We start from the raw sequence: 21,520 nt of genomic DNA on the forward strand, positions 1-21,520 counted from the left end.
AATCGTCTCTGGTACCATCACAGTGGATGACTCACTTGGGGGGCTGTACTGGATTCAAGTCTCCAGAGAGTAATGTTACGTCTGAACAAGATATCCAAGGTTCAGTCAAGGATTCAGGACTTGCTACAAAGTCAAAAGCTATCCCTTCACGCAGCAATGCATGTGATGGGTTTGAGGGTATCAACATTCGAGATGGTGGAATATGCACAATTCCACTCGAGGATTCTGCAGCGTCTGATTCTTGCCAAATGGAATGGGTTGCATCAGACGATAAAAACACAGACTATAGTTCTTACGATAGAAGTAAGGAGGTCATTAGCCTGGTGGCTACAGACATCCCATCTGGACAAGGGAAGACCCTTTTGATATCAGATTGGGAAATTCTGATGACAGATGCCAGTCTCCAGGGCTGGGGAGCAGTGTCAAGAAGGTTGTGTTTCCAGGGGCAATGGACCAAGGAAGAAGGTTGCCTACGAATAAATATATTGGAACTTTGGGCCATATACATGGCACTGATTCAGGCAAAGGACATTCTTTGGGGAAAACCAGTACAGATCCGCTCGGACAATGCGACGGTAGTAGTGTACCTCAACCATCAGGGAGGATCTCGCAGCCGAAAAGCGATGAAGGAGGTAAGTCACATACTAAAGTGGGCAGAACATCATCCAGCCTTGTCCGCAGCCTTGTCCGCAGTGTTCATTCCGGGAGTCCTAAACTGGGAAGCGGACTTTCTCAGTCGACACACCATTGAGGCAAGCGAATGGACTCTACACCCGGAGGTCTTTCAGACTCTAGTAGACAAGTGGGGGTTGCCAGAGAGAGATCTCATGGTGTCCCGTCTGAACAACAAAGTTCTCGCATACGGGTCAAGAACAAAGGATCCCAGAGCGATCTTTGTGGATGCCCTGTCGGTGAGATGGGACTTTCATCTGGCTTATGTGTTTCCTCCAATCACCCTATTATCCAGGGTGGTGAGAAAAATAAAGCAAGGGAAAGGTGCCATGATACTAATAGCTGTGGCTTGGCCCAGAAAACATTGGTACACAGATCTGCAAAGAATGTCGATGGATGCTCCACTTCTGCTCCCTCAACGTCCAGATCTACTGATGCAGGGTCCTTGTTATCACAGACATCTGGATCGACTGTCTTCGACGGCGTGGCTCTTGAAACCTCTATCCTGATGTCAAGAGGATTCTCACAACAGGTAATTCAAACTATGCTCAGAGCAAGGAAACCTTCCTCAGCTTGCATTTATCACCGAATATGGCAAACCTATATTTATTGGTGCAGTGAACGGAAAATGGACCCTAAGGTTTTCAGAATTTCCAGGGTCTTAGCGTTCCTTCAGTCAGGAATGGATAAAGGTTTGAAGGTGGCTTCCTTAAGAGTGCAAGTGTCGACATTGACTATATGGTTCCAAAAGAAAATTGCCAATTTACAGGATGTGCATACTTTTTTCCAGGGAATGCTGCGCATTCAACCTCCTTTTGTTCCTCCTACAGTGCCTTGGGACTTAAGTCTAGTCCTGAAAGCCCTTCATGTTGCCCCATTTGAACCACTTAATAAAGTGGATCTTAAATGGTTGACAGCTAAAGTTCTCTTTCTACTGGCTATGGCGTCAGCTAGAAGAGTATCAGATTTAGGGGCATTATCATGTCGTTCTCCATTTCTGATTTTTTTTTTACCCAGATAAAGCAGTTCTCAGAACTAGATCTGGGTATCTTCCAAAGGTGGTGTCTAAATTCCACCTTAATGAAGAAATTGTAGTCCCGGCTTTCTAGGTACCGGGCCTTTCTGCGGGAGATGCATCTACGTGGATCGTACCAATGCCATCAGAAAGACAGATTCTCTTTTTATTCTCTACGGATTTCACAAGAGATGATGGCCTGCTGATAAGCAGACACTGGCAAGATGGCTTCGGATGACTATTTTAGAAGCATATTCTCAAGCTGATCTCCCTGTTCCGGTAAATGTCTCTGCTCAATCTACTCGTAAGGTAGGTCTATCATGGGCAGCACAACGTGGTTCTTCAGCAGAACAGATATGTAAGGCAGCCACATGGTCTTCCATTAACACTTTTTTTAGGCATTATGCCATGGATACCTTTGCCTGTCATGACGCTTAATTCGGGTGAAGGATTCTCCTGTCCAATCAGGAGCATCCCCACCACTAAATTGCTTTGGGAAATTCCATTGTTATCCTGTGGAAAACCTGTGGACCTGCCGGAGAAATATACGTTATGGTAAGAACTTACCGTTGATAATGGTATTTCTCCTAAGTCCACAGGTATCCTACCCTGACGCACCTGATTTGAGGATCCTTTTACTCACTAACCTCTTCCTTCTTGTACGGAAGGATGTGCATATGTGTTCTTATTGCCATTAGGGCTATCTATGATGCTCCTGCCTTGAGCTTTGGAATACATCTGATTTGCCTGAGCCAGGAGGCGGGGATATATTGACTGACCCATTGCATTCTGGGAGGCCGGAAAGCTTTGACCGATTGGTGCAAATACACTGTCGCTTCATCATATCCCATTGTTATCCTGTGGACTGTTATCAACGGTAAGTTCTTACCATAACGTATATTTTTTTACTTTTTTTTTTTTAAACATTTAAAAAAAAAAAAAAATCATAATTTTTCTCAAACATCAAAACATTGGTCGGGAAGATCGGTAACATTGCGACCATTGCAACGTTACTTTTTATCCCCAAGACAGCTGCAAGGTACACAGGGGTGGGTCTGGGGGTGGCTTGTTTTACAATTTCCCAGCGGTTGCCATTGTCTGCAGCCACTGGGTGAGGGGTCCTGCCGTACTTACCGAACAGCAATGATCTGCAGCACGGCAACACTGAGGGGAGGGTGCAGTGAGGCAGAGGGACCTTTTACTGTCTCTCTTGAGAGCAGCAGTGGAGGGAAGTTTCTCTTCCCTGCCGCTGCTAACACTGTTTTTCTGACTGGTCGCATCCTGAGAGCCCTGGTCAAATAAGACACTTGCTGGTGTGGTCATGCCAGGCAAGTGGTTAATGTGACACACACTATTTCTCTGCCACCTTCCAGAGGCCAGTAAATAAGCTGCCAAAGCTTATAGGGCTTATGCTGCTGTGTGTTTGGACAGTTTTGTAATATTTTTTTCAGAATCACATCTGCTCTACATGAAAGCTCTCTAAACATCATTGAAAAAAACCACAGGGCAATCCAATCTAAGTGTGCTATGGCATGCACGGTGTCTTGGAGCAATTCCAGGGAAGGCCAAAGGTAGATAATGTAGTGGCCGTAAAACAGTGGCCTAAAAGGATAATCCAAGTATACTGTTTTTCTGGGTTTATCTGGTTACTGAAGAAGGAAACTATTTTACCACCAGGGGCCACAGCATTGTCTGAAATAAAATAAAAGAAGTGCCCAGATAGGCTGATACCACGGAAGCTGAATTATCAGTTATTTGGTTTGCTCGTGCTCAGTCCCGCAAGCTACAAATTTTTGTTGTAGATTCTTCCTTCAAATTGGCGCCTCATGTGTGAGATTGGATGTTAGAGATGGGGCGGAAAACCCCGTGTTGTACCTGAGCCATAAGCTGCTTCCCGTAAATCAAAGTACGCTCCAGTAGGAAAACAGTACCTCGTGATAAAAGTGAGCCACAGAGGCTCATAGGTACTACCTGCTAGGGTGAGAATTTATGCCTGGTTAAGCCATTCACTTACAATTTGCCACTACCATGGATGCAGACCAGTCGTGGGCTTAATGAGAAAGCGACTCATTGGTTCTTAGGTTTTCCACCTGGTCATCTTTCTTATACGTAGCCCAGAAGAAAGGTTTATCTGTAGCTTTAAAACATTACCACTATCTGGGAGCCCATATTTAAATATTAAGTGATCTATATTTATGCCACTATGATCATGCTTAAGATATAATTATATCATGATTGTTTCTCATACGTCCTAGAGGATGCTGGGGACACTTCAAGAACCATGGGTATAGACGGGATCCGCAGGAGACATGGGCACTTTAAGACTTTCAAAGGGGTGTGAACTGGCACCTCCCTCTATGCCCCTCCTCCAGACTCCAGTTTAGAATCTGTGCCCAGTGAGACTGGATGCACACTGAGGAGCTCTCCTGAGTTTCTCTGAAAAAGACTTTTGTTAGGTTTATAATTTTCAGGGAGACCTGCTGGCAACAGTCTCCCTGCTTCGTGGGACTGAGGGGAGAGAAGCAGACCTACTTCTGTGAGTTTCAAGGCTCTGCTTCTTTGGCTACCGGACACCATTAGCTCCTGAGGGTCTGAACGCTAGGTACGCCTAGATGCTCGTTCCCAGAGCCCGCCGTCACCCCCCTTGCAGAGCCAGAAGTCAGAAGACAGGTGAGTAGAAGAAGATCAGAAGACATCAGTGACGGCTTTGAGGTACGGCACAGCGGCCACGCTGCGCGCCATGCTCCCACACACAGCGGCACTACAGGGTGCAGGGGGGGGGGGCGCGGCGCCCTGGGCAGCATTAAAAAAACCTCATATAAGACTGGCAAAGTGGTTTTTAAGTGCCATGGCACTAAATCCGAACCCCTGCCAGTATAAATATTCTAAAAAATAGCGGGGCTGAAGCGCGCCATTAAGGGGGTGGGGCTTAGCCCTCACAGCTCTCATCAGCACCATTTTCTCTTCACAGAGCTACAGAGACGCTGGTCCTTCCTCTACACTGCTGTATTAAGTAACAGGGTGCAAAGCAGGGGGGGAAGGGCACAGTTTTTTTGGTGCTATATATGTATTTATAAAAGCGCTAACAGGTCTGAGGCTTTGTTTAAAGGTTTTCAGTACCGGGATAAGCGCTGGGTTGTGAGCTGGCAAACTCCCTCTGTGTTTCTTTGACAGGCTTTACTGTGGGTCTGTCCCCTATATGCCCAGTGTGTCTGTGGGTGTCGGTACACGTGTGTCGGCATGTCTGAGGCTGAGTGCTCTTCTCAGGAGGAGGCTGGATTAGGGACCGAAACAGCTGTGGGAGTGACCATGTCGGCACCGCCGACTCCTGATTGGGTGAATGTTTTGAGTGCTTTAAATGCAAATGTGGCTTTATTAAATAAAAGCGTTCATTTACCCAGATAGCAGATACAGATACCGACACGGATTCTGACTCCAGTGTCGACTATAGTGATGCCAGATTAAATCCTAAACTGGCAAAGAGCATTCAGTACTTGATTGTGGCGATAAAACACGTGTTACATTTCACGGAGGATCCTGCTGTTCCTGATACTAGGGTCTGTATGTATAAAGGAAAGAAACCTGAGGTAACGTTTCCTCCCTCTCATGTACTGAACACGCTTTTTGAAAAGGTTTTGGAAAATCCTGACAAGAAGTTTCAGATTCCCATGGGAATTCCGGTGGCGTATCCGTTCCCTCCTGGGGATAGGGAAAAGTGGGAGTCACCCCCCACTGTAGACAAGGCTTTGTCACGACTATCCAAAAAGGTGGCACTTCCGTCGCCTGACACGGCAGCCCTAAAGGAACCTGCGGATCGTAAGCAGGAAAATACATTGAAATCCATTATGCCGCTATTGAAAAGTGGGCAGATAACTGAGTTAGATACCCTGGATAGGGATAGCATTCTTTTGACACTGGGTTATATCAAGGACGCTGAAGCCTACCTAAAGGAAGCTGCGAGAGACATTGGCCTTTTGGACTCAAGGGCCAATGCCATGGCAGTATCAGTTAAAAGAGCATTGTGGCTTCATCAATGGAATGCTGATGCTGACTCTAAGAAGGCTATGGAGTCTCTGCCGTATAAAGGTGGTGTCTTGTTTGGTGACGGCCTCGCTGACCTGGTATCTACGGCTACCGCGGGTAAGTCATAATTTTTACCTTATGTTCCTGCACAACAAAAGAAGACGCACCACTATCAGATACAGTCCTTTCGGCCCATTAAATACAAAAAAGGACGAGGGTCTTCCTTCTTTGCTTCTAGAGGAAGAGGAAAGGGAAAAAGGTCACTGGCTGTGGCAGGTTCCCAGGTGCAGAAGTCCTCTCCGGCTTCTGCCAAATCCACCGCATGTCGCTGGGACTCCTCTGCAGGAGTCCGCATCGGTGGGGGCACGTCTCCAACTCTTCAGTCAGTTCTGGGTTCGTTCCGCCCTAGACTCATGGGTGTTAGAAATAGTGTCCCAAGGGTACAAACTGGAGTTTCAAGACGTTTTTTTCAAATCGGCCTTACCAGCTTCTCTTCCGGACAGGGAGGTAGTATGCGATGCGATACAAAAGCGGTGTCAAAATCAAGTCATTGTCAAGGTGGCCCCGTCACAACAGGGAGAAGTTTTTTATTCGAGCCTCTTCGTAGTCCCGAAGCCGGACAGCTCGGTCAGACCAATTCTGAGCCTAAAATCCCTCAATTTCTATCTGAGAAAATTCAATTTAAAGATGGAATCTCTCCGAGCAGTGATCTCCAGTCTGAAGGAAGGGGATTTTAGGGTGTCGGTCGACATAAAGGATGCCTACTTACACGTCCCCATATATCCTCCGCATCAGGCTTACCTGAGGTTTGCGATTCAGGATTGTCATTACCAATTTCTCTAACGTCCTAGTGGATGCTGGGGACTCCGTCAGGACCATGGGGAATAGCGGCTCCGCAGGAGACAGGGCACATCTAAAGAAAGCTTTTAGGATCACATGGTGTGTACTGGCTCCTCCCCCTATGACCCTCCTCCAAGCCTCAGTTAGGTTTTTGTGCCCGTCCGAGCAGGGTGCAATCTAGGTGGCTCTCTTAAAGAGCTGCTTAGAAAAAGTTTTTTTAGGTTTTAAATCTCAGTGAGTCCTGCTGGCAACAGGCTCACTGCATCGAGGGACTTAGGGGAGAGATTTTCAACTCACCTGCGTGCAGGATGGATTGGAGTCTTAGGCTACTGGACATAGCTTCAGAGGGAGTCGGAACACAGGTCATCCTGGGGTTCGTCCCGGAGCCGCGCCGCCGACCCCCCTTACAGATGTTGAAGATCGGAGGTCCGGAAACAGGCGGCAGAAGACTCTTCAGTCTTCATGAAGGTAGCGCACAGCACGGCAGCTGTGCGCCATTGTTGCTACACACTTCTCACTGACCAGTCACGGAGGGTGCAGGGCGCTGCTGGGGGCGCCCTGGGCAGCAATATTAAATACCTTTAGTGGCAAAGAATACATCACATATAGCCATTAAGGCTATATGTATGTATTTAACCCAGGCCAGATTTCTCAAAACCCGGGAGAAAAGCCCGCCGAAAAGGGGGCGGAGCTTATTCTCCTCAGCACTCAGCGCCATTTTCCTGCTCAGCTCCGCTGTGAGGAAGGCTCCCAGGACTCTCCCCTGCACTGCACTACAGAAACAGGGTAACAAAGAGAAGGGGGGCATAAATTGGCGATATTTATATATTAAAAGCGCTTATAACAAAAACAACACCTTTTAGGGTTGTTTATATACATTTATAGCGCTTTTGGTGTGTGCTGGCAAACTCTCCCTCTGTCTCCCCAAAGGGCTAAGGGGGTCCTGTCTTCGATTAGAGCATTCCCTGTGTGGCTGCTGTGTGTCGGTACGTGTGTGTCGACATGTATGAGGACGATGTTGGTGTGGAGGCAGAGCAATTGCCGGTAATGGTGATGTCACCCCCTAGGGAGTCGACACCGGAATGGATGGCTTTAGTTATGGAATTACGTGATAATGTTAGTACATTACAAAAGTCAGTAGACGAAATGAGACGGCCGGAAAACCAGTCAGTACCGGCTCAGGCGTCTCAGACACCGTCAGGGGCTGTAAAACGTCCCTTACCTCAGTCAGTCGACACGGTTACCGACACAGATGAATCTAGTGTCGACGGTGAAGAAACAAACGTATTTTCCAACAGGGCCACACGTTATATGATCACGGCAATGAAGGAGGCTTTGCAGATCTCTGATACTGCTGGTACCTCAAAAAGGGGTATTATGTGGGGGGTGAAAAAACTACCTGTAGCTTTTCCAGAATCAGAGGAATTGAATGACGTGTGTGATGAAGCGTGGGTTAACCCAGATAGAAAACTGCTAATTTCTAAGAAGTTATTGGCATTATACCCTTTCCCACCAGAGGTTAGGACGCGCTGGGAAACACCCCCTAGGGTGGATAAGGCGCTCACACGTTTATCAAAGCAAGTGGCGTTGCCGTCTCCTGATACGGCCGCCCTCAAGGATCCAGCGGATAGGAGGCTGGAAACTACCCTGAAAAGTATATACACTCATACTGGTGTTATACTGCGACCGGCAATAGCCTCAGCCTGGATGTGCAGTGCTGGGGTAGTGTGGTTGGATTCCCTGACTGAAAATATTGATACCCTGGATAGGGACAGTATTTTATTGACTCTAGAGCAATTAAAGGATGCGTTTCTTTATATGCGAGATGCTCAGAGGGATATTTGTACTCTAGCATCAAGAGTAAGTGCGATGTCCATATCTGCCAGAAGAAGTTTATGGACGCGACAGTGGTCAGGTGATGCGGATTCCAAAAGGCATATGGAAGTATTGCCATATAAAGGAGAGGAATTATTTGGGGTCGGTCTATCGGATCTGGTGGCCACGGCAACTGCCGGCAAATCCACTTTTTTACCTCAGACCCCCTCCCAACAGAAAAAGACACCGTCTTTTCAGCCGCAGTCCTTTCGCTCCTATAAAAACAAGCGAGCAAAAGGACAGTCTTATCTGCCGCGAGGCAGAGGAAAGGGTAAGAGAGGGCAGCAAGCAGCCCCTGCCCAGGACCAGAAGCCCGCCCCGGGTTCTACAAAGCCATCAGCATGACGCTGGGGCTTTACAAGCGGACTCAGGAGCGGTGGGGGGTCGACTAAAGATTTTCAGCAATCAGTGGGCTCGCTCACAGGTGGACCCGTGGATCCTGCAGATAGTATCTCAGGGTTACATGTTGGAGTTCAAAAGGTCTCCCCCTCGCCGGTTCCTAAAGTCTGCTTTACCAACGTCTCCCTCAGAAAGGACGACGGTATTGGAAGCCATTCACAAGCTGTATTCTCAGCAGGTGATAGTCAAGGTACCCCTCCTACAACAGGGAAAGGGGTATTATTCCACACTATTTGTGGTACCGAAGCCGGACGGTTCGGTAAGACCTATTCTAAATCTGAAATCCTTGAACCTGTACATACAGAAATTCAAGTTCAAGATGGAGTCACTCAGAGCAGTGATAGCGAATCTGGAAGAAGGGGACTTCATGGTGTCCCTGGACATAAAAGATGCTTATCTGCATGTCCCAATTTACCCCTCACACCAAGGGTATCTCAGGTTCGTGATACAAGACTGTCATTATCAGTTTCAAACGCTGCCGTTTGGTTTGTCCACGGCCCCTCGGGTCTTTACCAAGGTAATGACCGAAATGATGGTTCTTCTACGAAGAAAAGGCGTATTAATTATCCCTTACTTGGACGATCTCCTGATAAGGGCAAAGTCCAGAGAACAGCTGGAAGTCGGTGTAGCACTAACCCAAGTAGTGCTTCAGCAACACGGGTGGATTCTGAATCTTCCAAAATCTCAATTGACCCCGACAACACGTCTGCTGTTCCTGGGAATGATTCTGGACACGGTTCAGAAAAAGGTGTTTCTCCCGGAGGAGAAAGCAAGGGAGTTATCCGAACTGGTCAGGAACCTCCTAAAACCAGGAACTGTGTCAGTACATCAATGCACAAGAGTCCTGGGAAAGATGGTGGCTTCTTACGAAGCAATTCCATTCGGCAGATTCCATGCACGAACATTTCAGTGGGATCTGCTGGACAAATGGTCCGGATCGCATCTGCACATGCATCAGCGGATAACACTGTCACCAAGAACAAGGTTGTCTCTCCTGTGGTGGTTGCAGAGTGCCCATCTGTTAGAGGGCCGCAGGTTCGGCATACAGGACTGGGTCCTGGTGACCACGGATGCCAGCCTACGGGGCTGGGGAGCAGTCACACAGGGAAGAAACTTCCAGGGTGTATGGTCAGACCTGGAGACGTCTCTTCACATAAATATACTGGAGCTAAGAGCGATATACAATGCTCTAAGCTTGGCAAAACCGCTGCTTCTGGGTCAGCCGGTGTTGATCCAGTCGGACAACATCACGGCAGTCGCCCACGTAAACAGACAAGGCGGCACGAGAAGCAGAAGAGCAATGACAGAAGCTGCAAGGATTCTTCGCTGGGCGGAAAATCATGTCATAGCACTGTCAGCAGTGTTCATCCCGGGAGTGGACAACTGGGAAGCAGACTTCCTCAGCAGACACGACCTTCACCCGGGAGAGTGGGGACTTCATCCGGAAGTTTTCCACATGATTGTGAACCGTTGGGAAAAACCAAAGGTGGATATGATGGCGTCTCGCCTCAACAAAAAACTGGACAGATATTGCGCCAGGTCAAGAGACCCTCAGGCAATAGCTGTGGACGCTCTGGTAACACCATGGGTGTACCAGTCAGTGTATGTGTTTCCTCCTCTGCCTCTGATACCAAAGGTACTGAGAATTATTCGGAAAAGGGGAGTAAGAACAATACTAGTGGCTCCGGATTGGCCAAGAAGAACTTGGTATCCGGAACTTCAAGAGATGCTCACGGAGGATCCGTGGCCTCTACCTCTAAGAAGGGATCTGCTTCAGCAGGGACCTTGTATGTTCCAAGACTTACCGCGACTGCGTTTGACGGCATGGCGGTTGAACGCCGGATTCTAAAAGAAAAGGGCATTCCAGAGGAAGTTATTCCTACCTTGATTAAGGCTAGGAAGGAAGTGACCGCACAACATTATCACCGCATTTGGAGAAAATATGTTGCGTGGTGTGAAGCCAAGAAGGCCCCAACGGAAGAATTTCAATTGGGTCGATTCTTACATTTCCTGCAGGCAGGATTGTCTATGGGCCTCAAATTGGGGTCTATTAAAGTTCAAATTTCGGCCTTATCAATCTTCTTCCAGAAGGAATTGGCTTCAGTGCCTGAAGTACAAACTTTTGTCAAGGGTGTACTACATATACAGCCCCCGATTGTGCCCCCAGTGGCACCGTGGGATCTAAACGTAGTTTTGGATTTTCTCAAATCTCATTGGTTTGAGCCTCTCAAATCTGTAGATTTGAAGTATCTTACATGGAAAGTAACCATGCTACTGGCCCTGGCTTCAGCCAGGAGAGTTTCAGAGTTGGCGGCTTTATCGTACAAAAGCCCATATCTGATTTTCCATTCGGACAGGGCAGAACTGCGGACACGTCCTCATTTTCTCCCTAAGGTGGTTTCGGCTTTTCACTTGAACCAGCCTATTGTGGTGCCTGCGGCTACTAGCGACTTGGAGGACTCCAAGTTACTGGACGTTGTCAGAGCATTAAAAATATATATTTCAAGGACAGCTGGAGTCAGAAAATCTGACTCGTTGTTTATATTGTATGCACCCAACAAGATGGGTGCTCCTGCGTCTAAGCAGACGATTGCGCGTTGGATCTGTAGCACAATCCAACTTGCACATTCTGTGGCAGGCCTGCCACAGCCTAAATCTGTAAAGGCCCACTCCACAAGGAAGGTGGGCTCATCTTGGGCGGCTGCCCGAGGGGTCTCGGCATTACAACTTTGCCGAGCAGCTACGTGGTCAGGGGAGAACACGTTTGTAAAATTTTACAAATTTGATACTCTGGCTAAGGAGGACCTGGAGTTCTCTCATTCGGTGCTGCAGAGTCATCCGCACTCTCCCGCCCGTTTGGGAGCTTTGGTATAATCCCCATGGTCCTGACGGAGTCCCCAGCATCCACTAGGACGTTAGAGAAAATAAGAATTTACTTACCGATAATTCTATTTCTCATAGTCCGTAGTGGATGCTGGGCGCCCATCCCAAGTGCGGATTGTCTGCAATACTTGTACATAGTTATTGTTACAAAAATCGGGTTATTATTATTGTTGTGAGCCATCTTTTCAGAGGCTACTTCGTTTGTTATCATACTGTTAACTGGGTTCAGATCACAAGTTGTACAGTGTGATTGGTCTGGCTGGTATGAGTCTTACCCGGGATTCAAGATCCTTCCTTATTGTGTACGCTCGTCCGGGCACAGTACCTAACTGAGGCTTGGAGGAGGGTCATAGGGGGAGGAGCCAGTACACACCATGTGATCCTAAAAGCTTTCTTTAGATGTGCCCTGTCTCCTGCGGAGCCGCTATTCCCCATGGTCCTGACGGAGTCCCCAGCATCCACTACGGACTATGAGAAATAGAATTATCGGTAAGTAAATTCTTATTTTCAGACGTTGCCGTTTGGTCTATGCACCGCTCCGAGGCTTTTCACCAAAGTTATGGCGGAAATGATGGTTCTCTTGCGCAAGCAAGGAGTCACAATTATCCCGTACTTTGGACAATCTCCTGATAAAGGCGAGATCCAGGGACAGATTACTGCAGAGCATTACGATTTCCCTGACAGTTCTGCAACAACATGGTTGGCTCTTGAACTTGCCAAAGTCACAGTTGAGTCCGACGAAATGACTATCGTTTTTGGGAATGATTCTGGACACAGAATTACAGTGAGTTTTTCTTCCAGAAGAGAAGGCTCTGGAAATTCAGAGTCTGATCAAACAAAATCTAAAGCCAGCGAGAGTCTCGATCCATCAATGCACTCGATTGCGGGGGAAGATGGTGGCGGCCTACGAGGCCATTCCATTTGGCAGATTCCATGCCAGAGTTTTTCAGTGGGATCTGTTGCACAAGTGGTCCGGGTCCCATCTGCACATGCACCGACAGATAATCCTATCGTCCAAGACCAGAATCTCACTCCTGTGGTGGCTGCACAGCTCTCACCTCCTAGAGGGACGCAGGTTCGGGATCCAGGACTGGATCCTGGGGACCACGGATGCGAGGCTGGGGTGCAGTCACACAGGGGGGAACATTTCCAGGAAAAATGGTCAAGCCAGGAAGCTTGTCTACACATAACATTCTGGAATTAAGGGCCATTTACAACGGCCTTCTACAAGCGGAACATCTTCTTTGCGATCTGCCCGTCTTGATTCAGTCGGACAACATAACAGCAGTGGCGTACATAAACCGCCAGGGCGGAACGAAGAGCAGAGCCACAAAAGTTTTCAGCTGGGCGGAAGGGCATGTAAGCGCTCTGTCAGCGGTCTTCATTCCAAGTGTGGACAACTGGGAAAGCAGACTTCCTCAGCAGACACGATCTCCATCCAGGAGAGTGGGGTCTGCATCAAGAGGTCCTTGCAGAAGTGACAAGTCGTTGGGGAATTCCTCAAATAGACACGATGGCGTCTCGCCTCAACAAGAAACTTCCGAAATATGGTTCCAGGTTCAGGGACCCTCAAGCAATAACGGTGGATGCCCTTGTGACACCGTGGGTGTTTCAGTCGGTCTATGTGTTCCCTTCGATTCCAAAAGTGATAAAGATCATAAGAAGAGCAAGGGTTCATGCAATCCTCATTGTTCCAGACTGGCCAAGGAGGGCCTGGTATCCAGATCTTCAGGAATTGCTCATAGGAGATTCCTGGCCTCTTCCTCTATGAGAGGATCTGTTACAGCAGGGGCCGTGCGTGTACCAAGACTTACCGCAGCTTCGTTTGACGGCTTGGAGGTTGAACGCTGGATCCTAGCCCGAAGGGATATTCCAGGTGAAGTCATTCCCACACTTCTTCAGGCTAGAAAAGAAGTAACGGCGAAACATTATCACCGTATTTGGAGAAAATATGTGTGTTGGTGTGAATTCAAGAAGGCTCCTACGGAAGAATTTCAGCTGGGCCGTTTTCTCCATTTTCTGCAAACAGGTGTGGATGCGGGCCTAAAGTGAGGCTCAATTAAAGTAAAAATTTCGGCCTTGTCAATTTTCTTTCAAAAAGATTTGGCTTCCCTTCCAGAAGTTCAGACTTTCGTGAAAGGCGTGCTGCACATCCAACCTCCCTTTGTGCCCTCGGTGGCACCATGGGATCTTAACGTGGTGTTGCAGTTCCTGCAATCTCATTGGTTTGAACCTTTACGTAAGGTAGAGTTGAAGTTCGTCACTTGGAAAGTGATCATGCTGTTGGCCTTGGCCTCTGCGAGGCGGGTGTCTGAATTGGCGGCTTTGTCTCACAAGAGCCCCTATTTGATCTTCCATGAAGATAGAGCAGAGTTGAGAACTAGTCAGCAGTGTCTGCCAAAAGTGGTGTAATCGTTTCACATAAACCAACCTATTGTGGTGCCAGTGGCTACTGACGCCTTAGCGGAATCGAAGTCTCTAGATGTGGTCAGAGCTTTGAAAATGTATGTAGCCAGAAAGGCTCAGATTAGAAAAACGGAGGCTCTGTTTGTCCTGTATGATCCCAACAAGATTGGGGCTCCTGCTTCCAAGCGGACTATTGCACGCTGGATCTGTAATACGATTCAGCAAGCACATTCTACGTCTGGATTGCCGTTACCGAAATCGGTGAAGGCCCATTCTACCAGAAAGGTGGGCTCATCCTGGGCGGCTGCCCGAGGGGTCTCGGCTTTACAACTTTGCCGAGCGGCTACTTGGTCGGGTTCAAACACCTTTGCGAAGTTCTACTAGTTTTATACCCTAGCTGATGAGGACCTCATGTTTGGTCAATCGGTGCTGCAGAGTCATCTGCACTCTCCCGCCTGTTCTAGAGCTTTGGTATAAACCCGATGGTTCTTGAAGTGTCCCCAGCATCCTCTAGGACGTATGAGAAAATAGGATTTTAATACTTACCGGTGAATCCTTTTCTCTTAGTCTGTAGAGGATGCTGGGCGCCCGTCCCAGTGCGTACTGTTTCTGCAGTTATTAGTTATGGTTACACACATGTTGTATTACGTTTATGGTCAGCCTGTTGCTAATGTTGTTGAATGCCATGTTGTACGGCGTGCTTGAGGTGTGAGCTGGTATGTATCTCACCTAAGTTTAACAATAAATCCTTTTCCTCTAAATGTCCGTCTCCCTGGGCACAGTTCCTATAACTGGAGTCTGGAGGAGGGGCATAGAGGGAGGAGCCCGTTCACACCCCTTTGAAAGTCTTAAAGTGCCCATGTCTCCTGCGGATCCCGTCTAAACCCATGGTTCTTGATGTGTCCCCAGCATCCTCTACGGACTAAGAGAAAAGGATTTACCGGTAGGTATTAATATCCTATTTTCTCTTACGTCCGTAGAGGATGCTGGGGTCCATATTAGTACCATGGGGTATAGACGGGTCCACCAGGAGCCATTGGCACTTTAAGAGTTTAATGGTGTGGGCTGGCTCCTCCCTCTGTGCCCCTCCTACCAGACTCCGTTTAGAAAATGTGCCCGGAGGAGCCGGTCACAGCTAGGGGAGCTCTACAGAGTTCTCTTGGTAAAGAGTATTTTTCTTTCTTTTCAGGTTTTTTTATTTTACAGGGAGGCTGTTGACGAGGGGTCTGATTGCGCCCCGCCGCAGCAGAACGCTCGCCCTGGCAGCCAGCCGCCACCCCCTCAGAAGCTGAAGAGTGGCGAGTGAGTCACTGTCCCCCCTTGCAGGCATGGGGACAGTGTGAAGAGGGCGGCTACAGGGTCAGGGGCGCGGTCTTACCCGCGCTCGTGGAAGGCCTAGCGGTACCTTGGTGCGGCGCTAGGTCTGTAGAAGGGAGGGGAGGCTGCTTAAGGGCTGTGTCACCTATTAAGGGACACAGTCAGCGCTGGGAAGGGACTCCCTTTACCTGAAAAGTGCTGTGTGTGTGGGTTGGCTCCAATCTCTGTGTCTCTCTGTCATTCTTGGGGGGAAACTCTGTCTACATAATACCCTGTGTGTTTGTGGGGTGTTTGAGTGTGTGGGACAACATGTCTAGGGACACTGTTTCATATGCTGCAGAGGATTTGTCTTCCCAGGAAGACTCCATTCCATGTAATCAGGATTGCACTGTTTTAGCGCAGATCCATGCTAGAGAGCCAGAATGGTTAGTCTCTCTGAGAGGGACTATTTCTCAGATATCTGATAGAGTTGCTTGGACTGAGCATGCCACTCAGGTCCTCCAGTCCTCTATGGTGGTATGGTATGATACTGCCTCCTCGGGGTCCCCTGCGGTACATTCTCATAAACGTGCGCTTGCAATTTTGCAGGATGACACGGACACCAACTCTGATTCTGCAGACGGTGATGGGGATGTGTTGAGGGGGACGGCATCACTTGCCAAGGGGGTGCAGTTGATGATTGAGGCTGGTAGGGATGTTTTAAACATTTCGGACACAGCCCCGGAACAGGTGGAGGAGGCCTTCTTTACGGATAATAAGAAGCCCCCCCCCTCTCCTTCCCGGCATCCAAAGAATTGAATGCTATCTTTGAAAAGGCATGGGAAACTCCGGAAAAGAAATTCCAGATTCCCAAGAGGGTCTTTGCGGCTTTTCCCTTCCCAGGGGAAGATAGGAAGAGATGGGAGTCCCCGCCGATAGTCGACGCCTCTGTTTCCAGGCTGTACAAGCAGGTGGTATTACCGGTCCCGGGATCTACCGCGTTAAAGGACCCGGCAGATCGCAAGGTGGATGCTACGCTAAAATCCATTTACACGGCTTCAGGGGCTATATTGCAGCCTACTATAGCCTGTGCTTGGATTGCTAAAGCTATTGCCAGGTGGTCAATCACTCTGCAGGTGGAATCGACTACGCTGGACAAAGGTGACGTTGATTTATATTTATGTAATATTCAGGATTCTGCAGGGTTCCTGGTGGATTCCATGAAGCACCTGGGTTCAATGGCTGCGGGGATCTCCTCCATGTCCGTCTTGGCTCGCAGAGGTCTCTGGCTGCGCAACTGGTCTGCGGACGTGGAATCCAGGAAGTGTGTGGAGGGCCTACCGTAAAAGGGTCAGGCTCTCTTTGGGGAGGCGCTGGATGCGTGGATTGCCACGCGGGTAAGTCTCCTTTTCTCCCCTCAGCTGCACCAGCTACGAAGATGCCTATTACACCAGCCACGTCACAGTCCTTTCGGGCTGAGAGGTCTAGAAAGAACAAGCCTTCGAACACCTTCTTCAGAGATGGTCGTGCCAAGGGAAAGAAACCTGCTCCCACAGGCTATCAAGCCCAGATGCCCGCTTCTGATACCCCTAAGTCCTCTGCATGACGGTGGACAGCTAGGCCTGGAGGAAGGTCAGGTGGGGGCAAAACTCCGGCAATTCAGCCATGTCTGGGTGTCGTCTGGCCTGGACCCCTGGGTCCTGGATATAGTGTCCAGGGGGTACAGTCTGGAGTTTCAAGATCCCCCACCTCACCGTTTCTTCAAGTCAGGCTTGCCTGCTCTGCTGGCGGACAGAACAATTCTTCTGGAGGCCATCAGAAAATTGAATGTGTCAGAGGTCATTGTTCCAGTTCCACCTCAGCAGTGGAACAAGGGTTATTATTTGAACCTTTTTGTGGTACCAAAACCGGATGGTTCGGTTCGGCCTATTCTAAACTTAAAGTCTTTGAACCCTTATCTCAGGGAGTTCAAATTCAAGATGGAATTTCTGAGAGCTGTCATCTCAGGACTCACGGAAGGGGAGTTCCTGGTGTCGCTGGACATCAAGGATGCTTACCTCCACATTCCCATTTGGTCGCTGCATCAGGCATATCTCCGGTTTGCACTGTTGGACGATCACTATCAGTTCCAGGCACTGCCGTTTGGCCTCTCCACAGCACCAAGGATCTTCACCAAGGTGATGGCGGAGATGATGGTTCTCCTCCGCAAGCAAGGGGTGAACATAATTCCATATCTGGACGATCTCCTGATCAAGGCGGCGTCCAGGGAGAGGTTGTTGCGATCCATCGTGCTCACGACACAGCTACTCAGGAAGCACGGTTGGATCCTGAAGTCTCATCTGGTGCCGACAAGGAGGCTGTCTTTCCTGGGAATGATCCTCGACACGGAAGTGCAGAGGGTTTTTCTCCTGGTAGAGAAGGCATTGGTGATTCAAGCAATGGTCCGGGATGTCTTAAAACCTACCTGGGTATCGGTTCATCAATGCATCCGTCTTCTGGGAAAGATGGTTGCCGCCTACGAGGCTCTGCAGTACGACAGGTTTCATGCTCAACCTTTTCAGCTGGACCTATTGGACCAGTGGTCGGGCTCTCACCTACACATGCACAAGAGGATACGCCTGTCTCTGAAAGCCAGGATTTCACTGCAACTTCAACACCTTCTGGAAGGGCGAAGGTTCGGAATTCAAGACTGGATCCTTTTGACCACAGATGCAAGTCTAAGAGGTTGGGGAGCGGTCGCTCTGGGGGAAACCTTTCAAGGACGATGGTCGGATCAAGAGTCACTTCTCCCAATAAACATCCTGGAACTCAGGGCCGTTTACAGTGCCCTTCTGCAAGCAGCACACCTTCTACAGGATCGCGCTGTTCAGGTGCAGTCAGACAACGTGACCACAGTGGCCTACATAAACCGACAAGACGGAACGAAGAGCAAGGGCTGCCATGTCAGAGGTGTCAAGAATCCTCCTCTGGGCAGAAAGACACGCGGTGATGTCGGCAATCTTCATTCCGGGAGTAGACAACTGGGAAGCAGACTTCCTCAGCCACCACGATCTCCATTCGGGAGAGTGGGGCCTCCACCCGGAGTTGTTCGAGGTGGTAACCGGTTGGTGGGGGGTTCCTCGCATAGACATGATGGCTGCCGCCTCAACAAGAAGCTGGGGAGGTACTGTTCCAGGTCAAGAGACCCACAGGCAGTGGCGGTGGACGCACTGGTGACACCGTGGGTGTTCAAGTCAGTGTATGTGTTCCCTCCACTTCCTCTGATACCAAAGGTTCTTCAGCTGATGAGAAGAACAAAGGTTCTGGCAATCCTCATTGCTCCAGACTGGCCAAGGAGGGCTTGGTACGCGGATCTGATGGATCTTCTGTTAGAAGATCCAAGGCCTTTACCTCTTCGGGAGGGGCCGTTCGCTTATCAAGACTTACCACGGCTACGTTTGACGGCATGGCGGTTGAACGCCAGATCTTAGCTCGGAAAGGTATCCCGAGTGAGGTTATTCCTACCCTGATACAGGCTAGAAAGAGGGTAACGTCTAAACATTACCATCGTATTTGGAAAAAATATGTTTCTTGGAGTGAATCCAAGAAATTTCCTGCGGTGGAGTTTCAACTTGGACGTTTGCTCCTTTTCCTGCAAGCAGGTGTGGATATGGGTCTGAGATTGGGCTCCATCAAGGTCCAAATCTCTGCTTTGTCCATCTTCTTCCAAAAACAATTCGCTGTCCTCCCTGAGGTTCAGACCTTTTTGAAAGGGGTTCTGCACATCCAGCCTCCCTTTGTGGCGCCGACGGCTCCCTGGGATCTGGACGTGGTGCTGCAGTTCCTGCAATCTGCTTGGTTTGAGCCTCTGCTGGAGGCTGACATCAAGTTTCTCACATGGAAGGCGGTCGCTTTGTTGGCCTTGGTTTCTGCTCGACGCGTGTCGGAATTGGGGGCTTTATCCTGGAAGAGTCCCTATCTGATCTTCCATGAAGATAGGGCGGAACTTAGGACTTGTCCACAGTTCCTGCCTAAGATTGTATCGGCTTTCCATATCAACCAGCCTATTGTGGTGCCAGTGGCTACTGACTCCTCAATTGCTTCAAAGGCCTTGGATGTTGTGAGGGCTTTGAAGATTTATGTGAATGGACAGCTCGTCATCGAAAGACTGACTCCTTGTTTGTCCTCTATGATCCCAAGAAAATTGGGTGTCCTGCATCTAAGCAGTCGATTTCACGCTGGATCAGGTTCACCATCCAGCATGCATATTCTACGGCAGGATTGCCGTGTCCAAAATCTGTAAGGGCCCATTCTACTCGTAAAGTGGGCTCTTCCTGGGCGGCTGCCTGGGGTGTCTCGGCTGTACAACTTTGCCGAGCTGCTACTTGGTCTGGGTCGAACACGTTTGCCAAGTTTTACAAGTTTGATACTTTGGCTTCTGATGACCTCAAGTTTGGTCAAGCAGTGTTGCAGGAGCCTCCGCGCTCTCCCTCCCGTACTGGGAGCTTTGGTACCTCCCCATGGTACTAATATGGACCCCAGCATCCTCTAGGACGTAAGAGAAAATAGGATTTTAATTACCTGAACGGTAAATCCTTTTCTCAAAGTCCATAGAGGATGCTGGGTGCCCGCCCAGTGCTGCGTTTTCTTGCTTTGGTTTTTGTTGTTCAGTACTGCCTGGTTCCTAGGTAAGTTCTGCGTTATTTACTGTTTCAGTACTGTTTCAGCTGTTGCTGAGTTGTTCCGGCATGTTGGCCGAATTTGCATGTTGTGTGAGCTGGTGTGAATCTCGCCACTATCTGTAATTCCTTCTCTCGAAGTATGTTGTCTCCTTGGGCACAGTTTCTAGACTGAGTCTGGTAGGAGGGGCATAGAGGAAGGAGCCAGCCCACACCATTAAACTCTTAAAGTGCCAATGGCTCCTGGTGGACCCGTCTATACCCCATGGTACTAATATGGACCCCAGCATCCTCTACGGACTACGAGAAAAGGATTTACCATTCAGGTAATTAAAATCCTATTCTTATTTTCAGTGCTTTGTAAAAGTGCCTCCAAAATACTTGAAATTCAAAGAAGCAAATGATTATTGCTTTAACTTCGGGGGAATTCTTCCTTCAATCTCAGACCAGCTTGAGCAAGGTAAACGGTGACATTAATATTCTATAATCGCATAGCTCACCCCCTATTTGTACACATGTACAGTATGTGTTTGTGCCCTATCCCAATCATGTATGTACTCCATGCCCACCCCATCACGCGTGTATGTATGTATGTATGTATGTATATGTATATATATATATATTTATAGTAATTAGTGTGTGTGTGTATATGTATATATATGTATATCTATGTTTATATATATATATATATATATATATATATATATATATATATAGAGAGAGAGAGAGAGAGAGATGAAAAAAGGGGCACTCACCAGACTTTCATGCACAATAGAAAGCTGTATGTTTATACCTTACTTAGCCAGTATGTATTGGGTACATCTCGGCCCCTATGAATAAACCTACAGCTTTCTGTTGTGCATGAAAATCTGTTTGGTGCCCCTTTTTTCGTCTCTTTATATGGAAATTCTCACCGGTAACCGTGGGTAACACCACAGTAGATGCCTACAATTTGAAAATTTGTGAGAACGGCCTGTTTTTGGATTGCTGTGTGTAAGTGTGCGTGTGTCTCTCTCTCTCTCTCTCACACACTCTCTCTCTCTCTCTCTCTCTCTCTATATAGATATATAATAAAAATTCTTCTTTCATTCTTTCTTAAGATTTCGTTATCCATTTAAGTACTGACATGATGCAAAAATTTTGGATTGGTCTCAGAATTACAATGAATACTCCTCAAAGCACTTGGCTTGATGGCCGTGATATCACCTATACAAACTTCCATCCGATATTACAAGGAAGACTGAAGAGGTTTGAGTTTGATGTAGGTGCCATACTTAGTTGTATTGTATGTCAGACTGTGAGTAGTTTTCCCATCTGTATACTGTAATAAACTTTCTCTATCGTCCTAGTGGATGCTGGGGTTCCTGAAAGGACCATGGGGAATAGCGGCTCCGCAGGAGACAGGGCACAAAAAGTAAAGCTTTAGGATCAGGTGGTGTGCACTGGCTCCTCC

At 48.4% G+C, this 21,520-nt stretch overlaps 1 protein-coding gene across 2 annotated transcripts in view; it reads left to right on the forward strand.

Moving 5' to 3' along the window:
- Positions 1 to 21,520, forward strand: part of LY75 (lymphocyte antigen 75) — a 283,460-nt gene that overhangs the window by 197,215 nt on the left and 64,725 nt on the right. For both annotated transcript variants that reach the window (XM_063933663.1, XM_063933664.1), the window contains 2 exons: positions 20,422 to 20,527; positions 21,168 to 21,328. In XM_063933663.1, the coding sequence (XP_063789733.1) occupies positions 20,422 to 20,527; positions 21,168 to 21,328 (267 nt within the window). The remainder of the gene's footprint in view (positions 1 to 20,421; positions 20,528 to 21,167; positions 21,329 to 21,520) is intronic.

This window comes from Pseudophryne corroboree, chromosome 7 (assembly GCF_028390025.1).
Source record: "Pseudophryne corroboree isolate aPseCor3 chromosome 7, aPseCor3.hap2, whole genome shotgun sequence".
Classification (NCBI taxonomy): Eukaryota; Metazoa; Chordata; class Amphibia; order Anura; family Myobatrachidae; genus Pseudophryne; species Pseudophryne corroboree.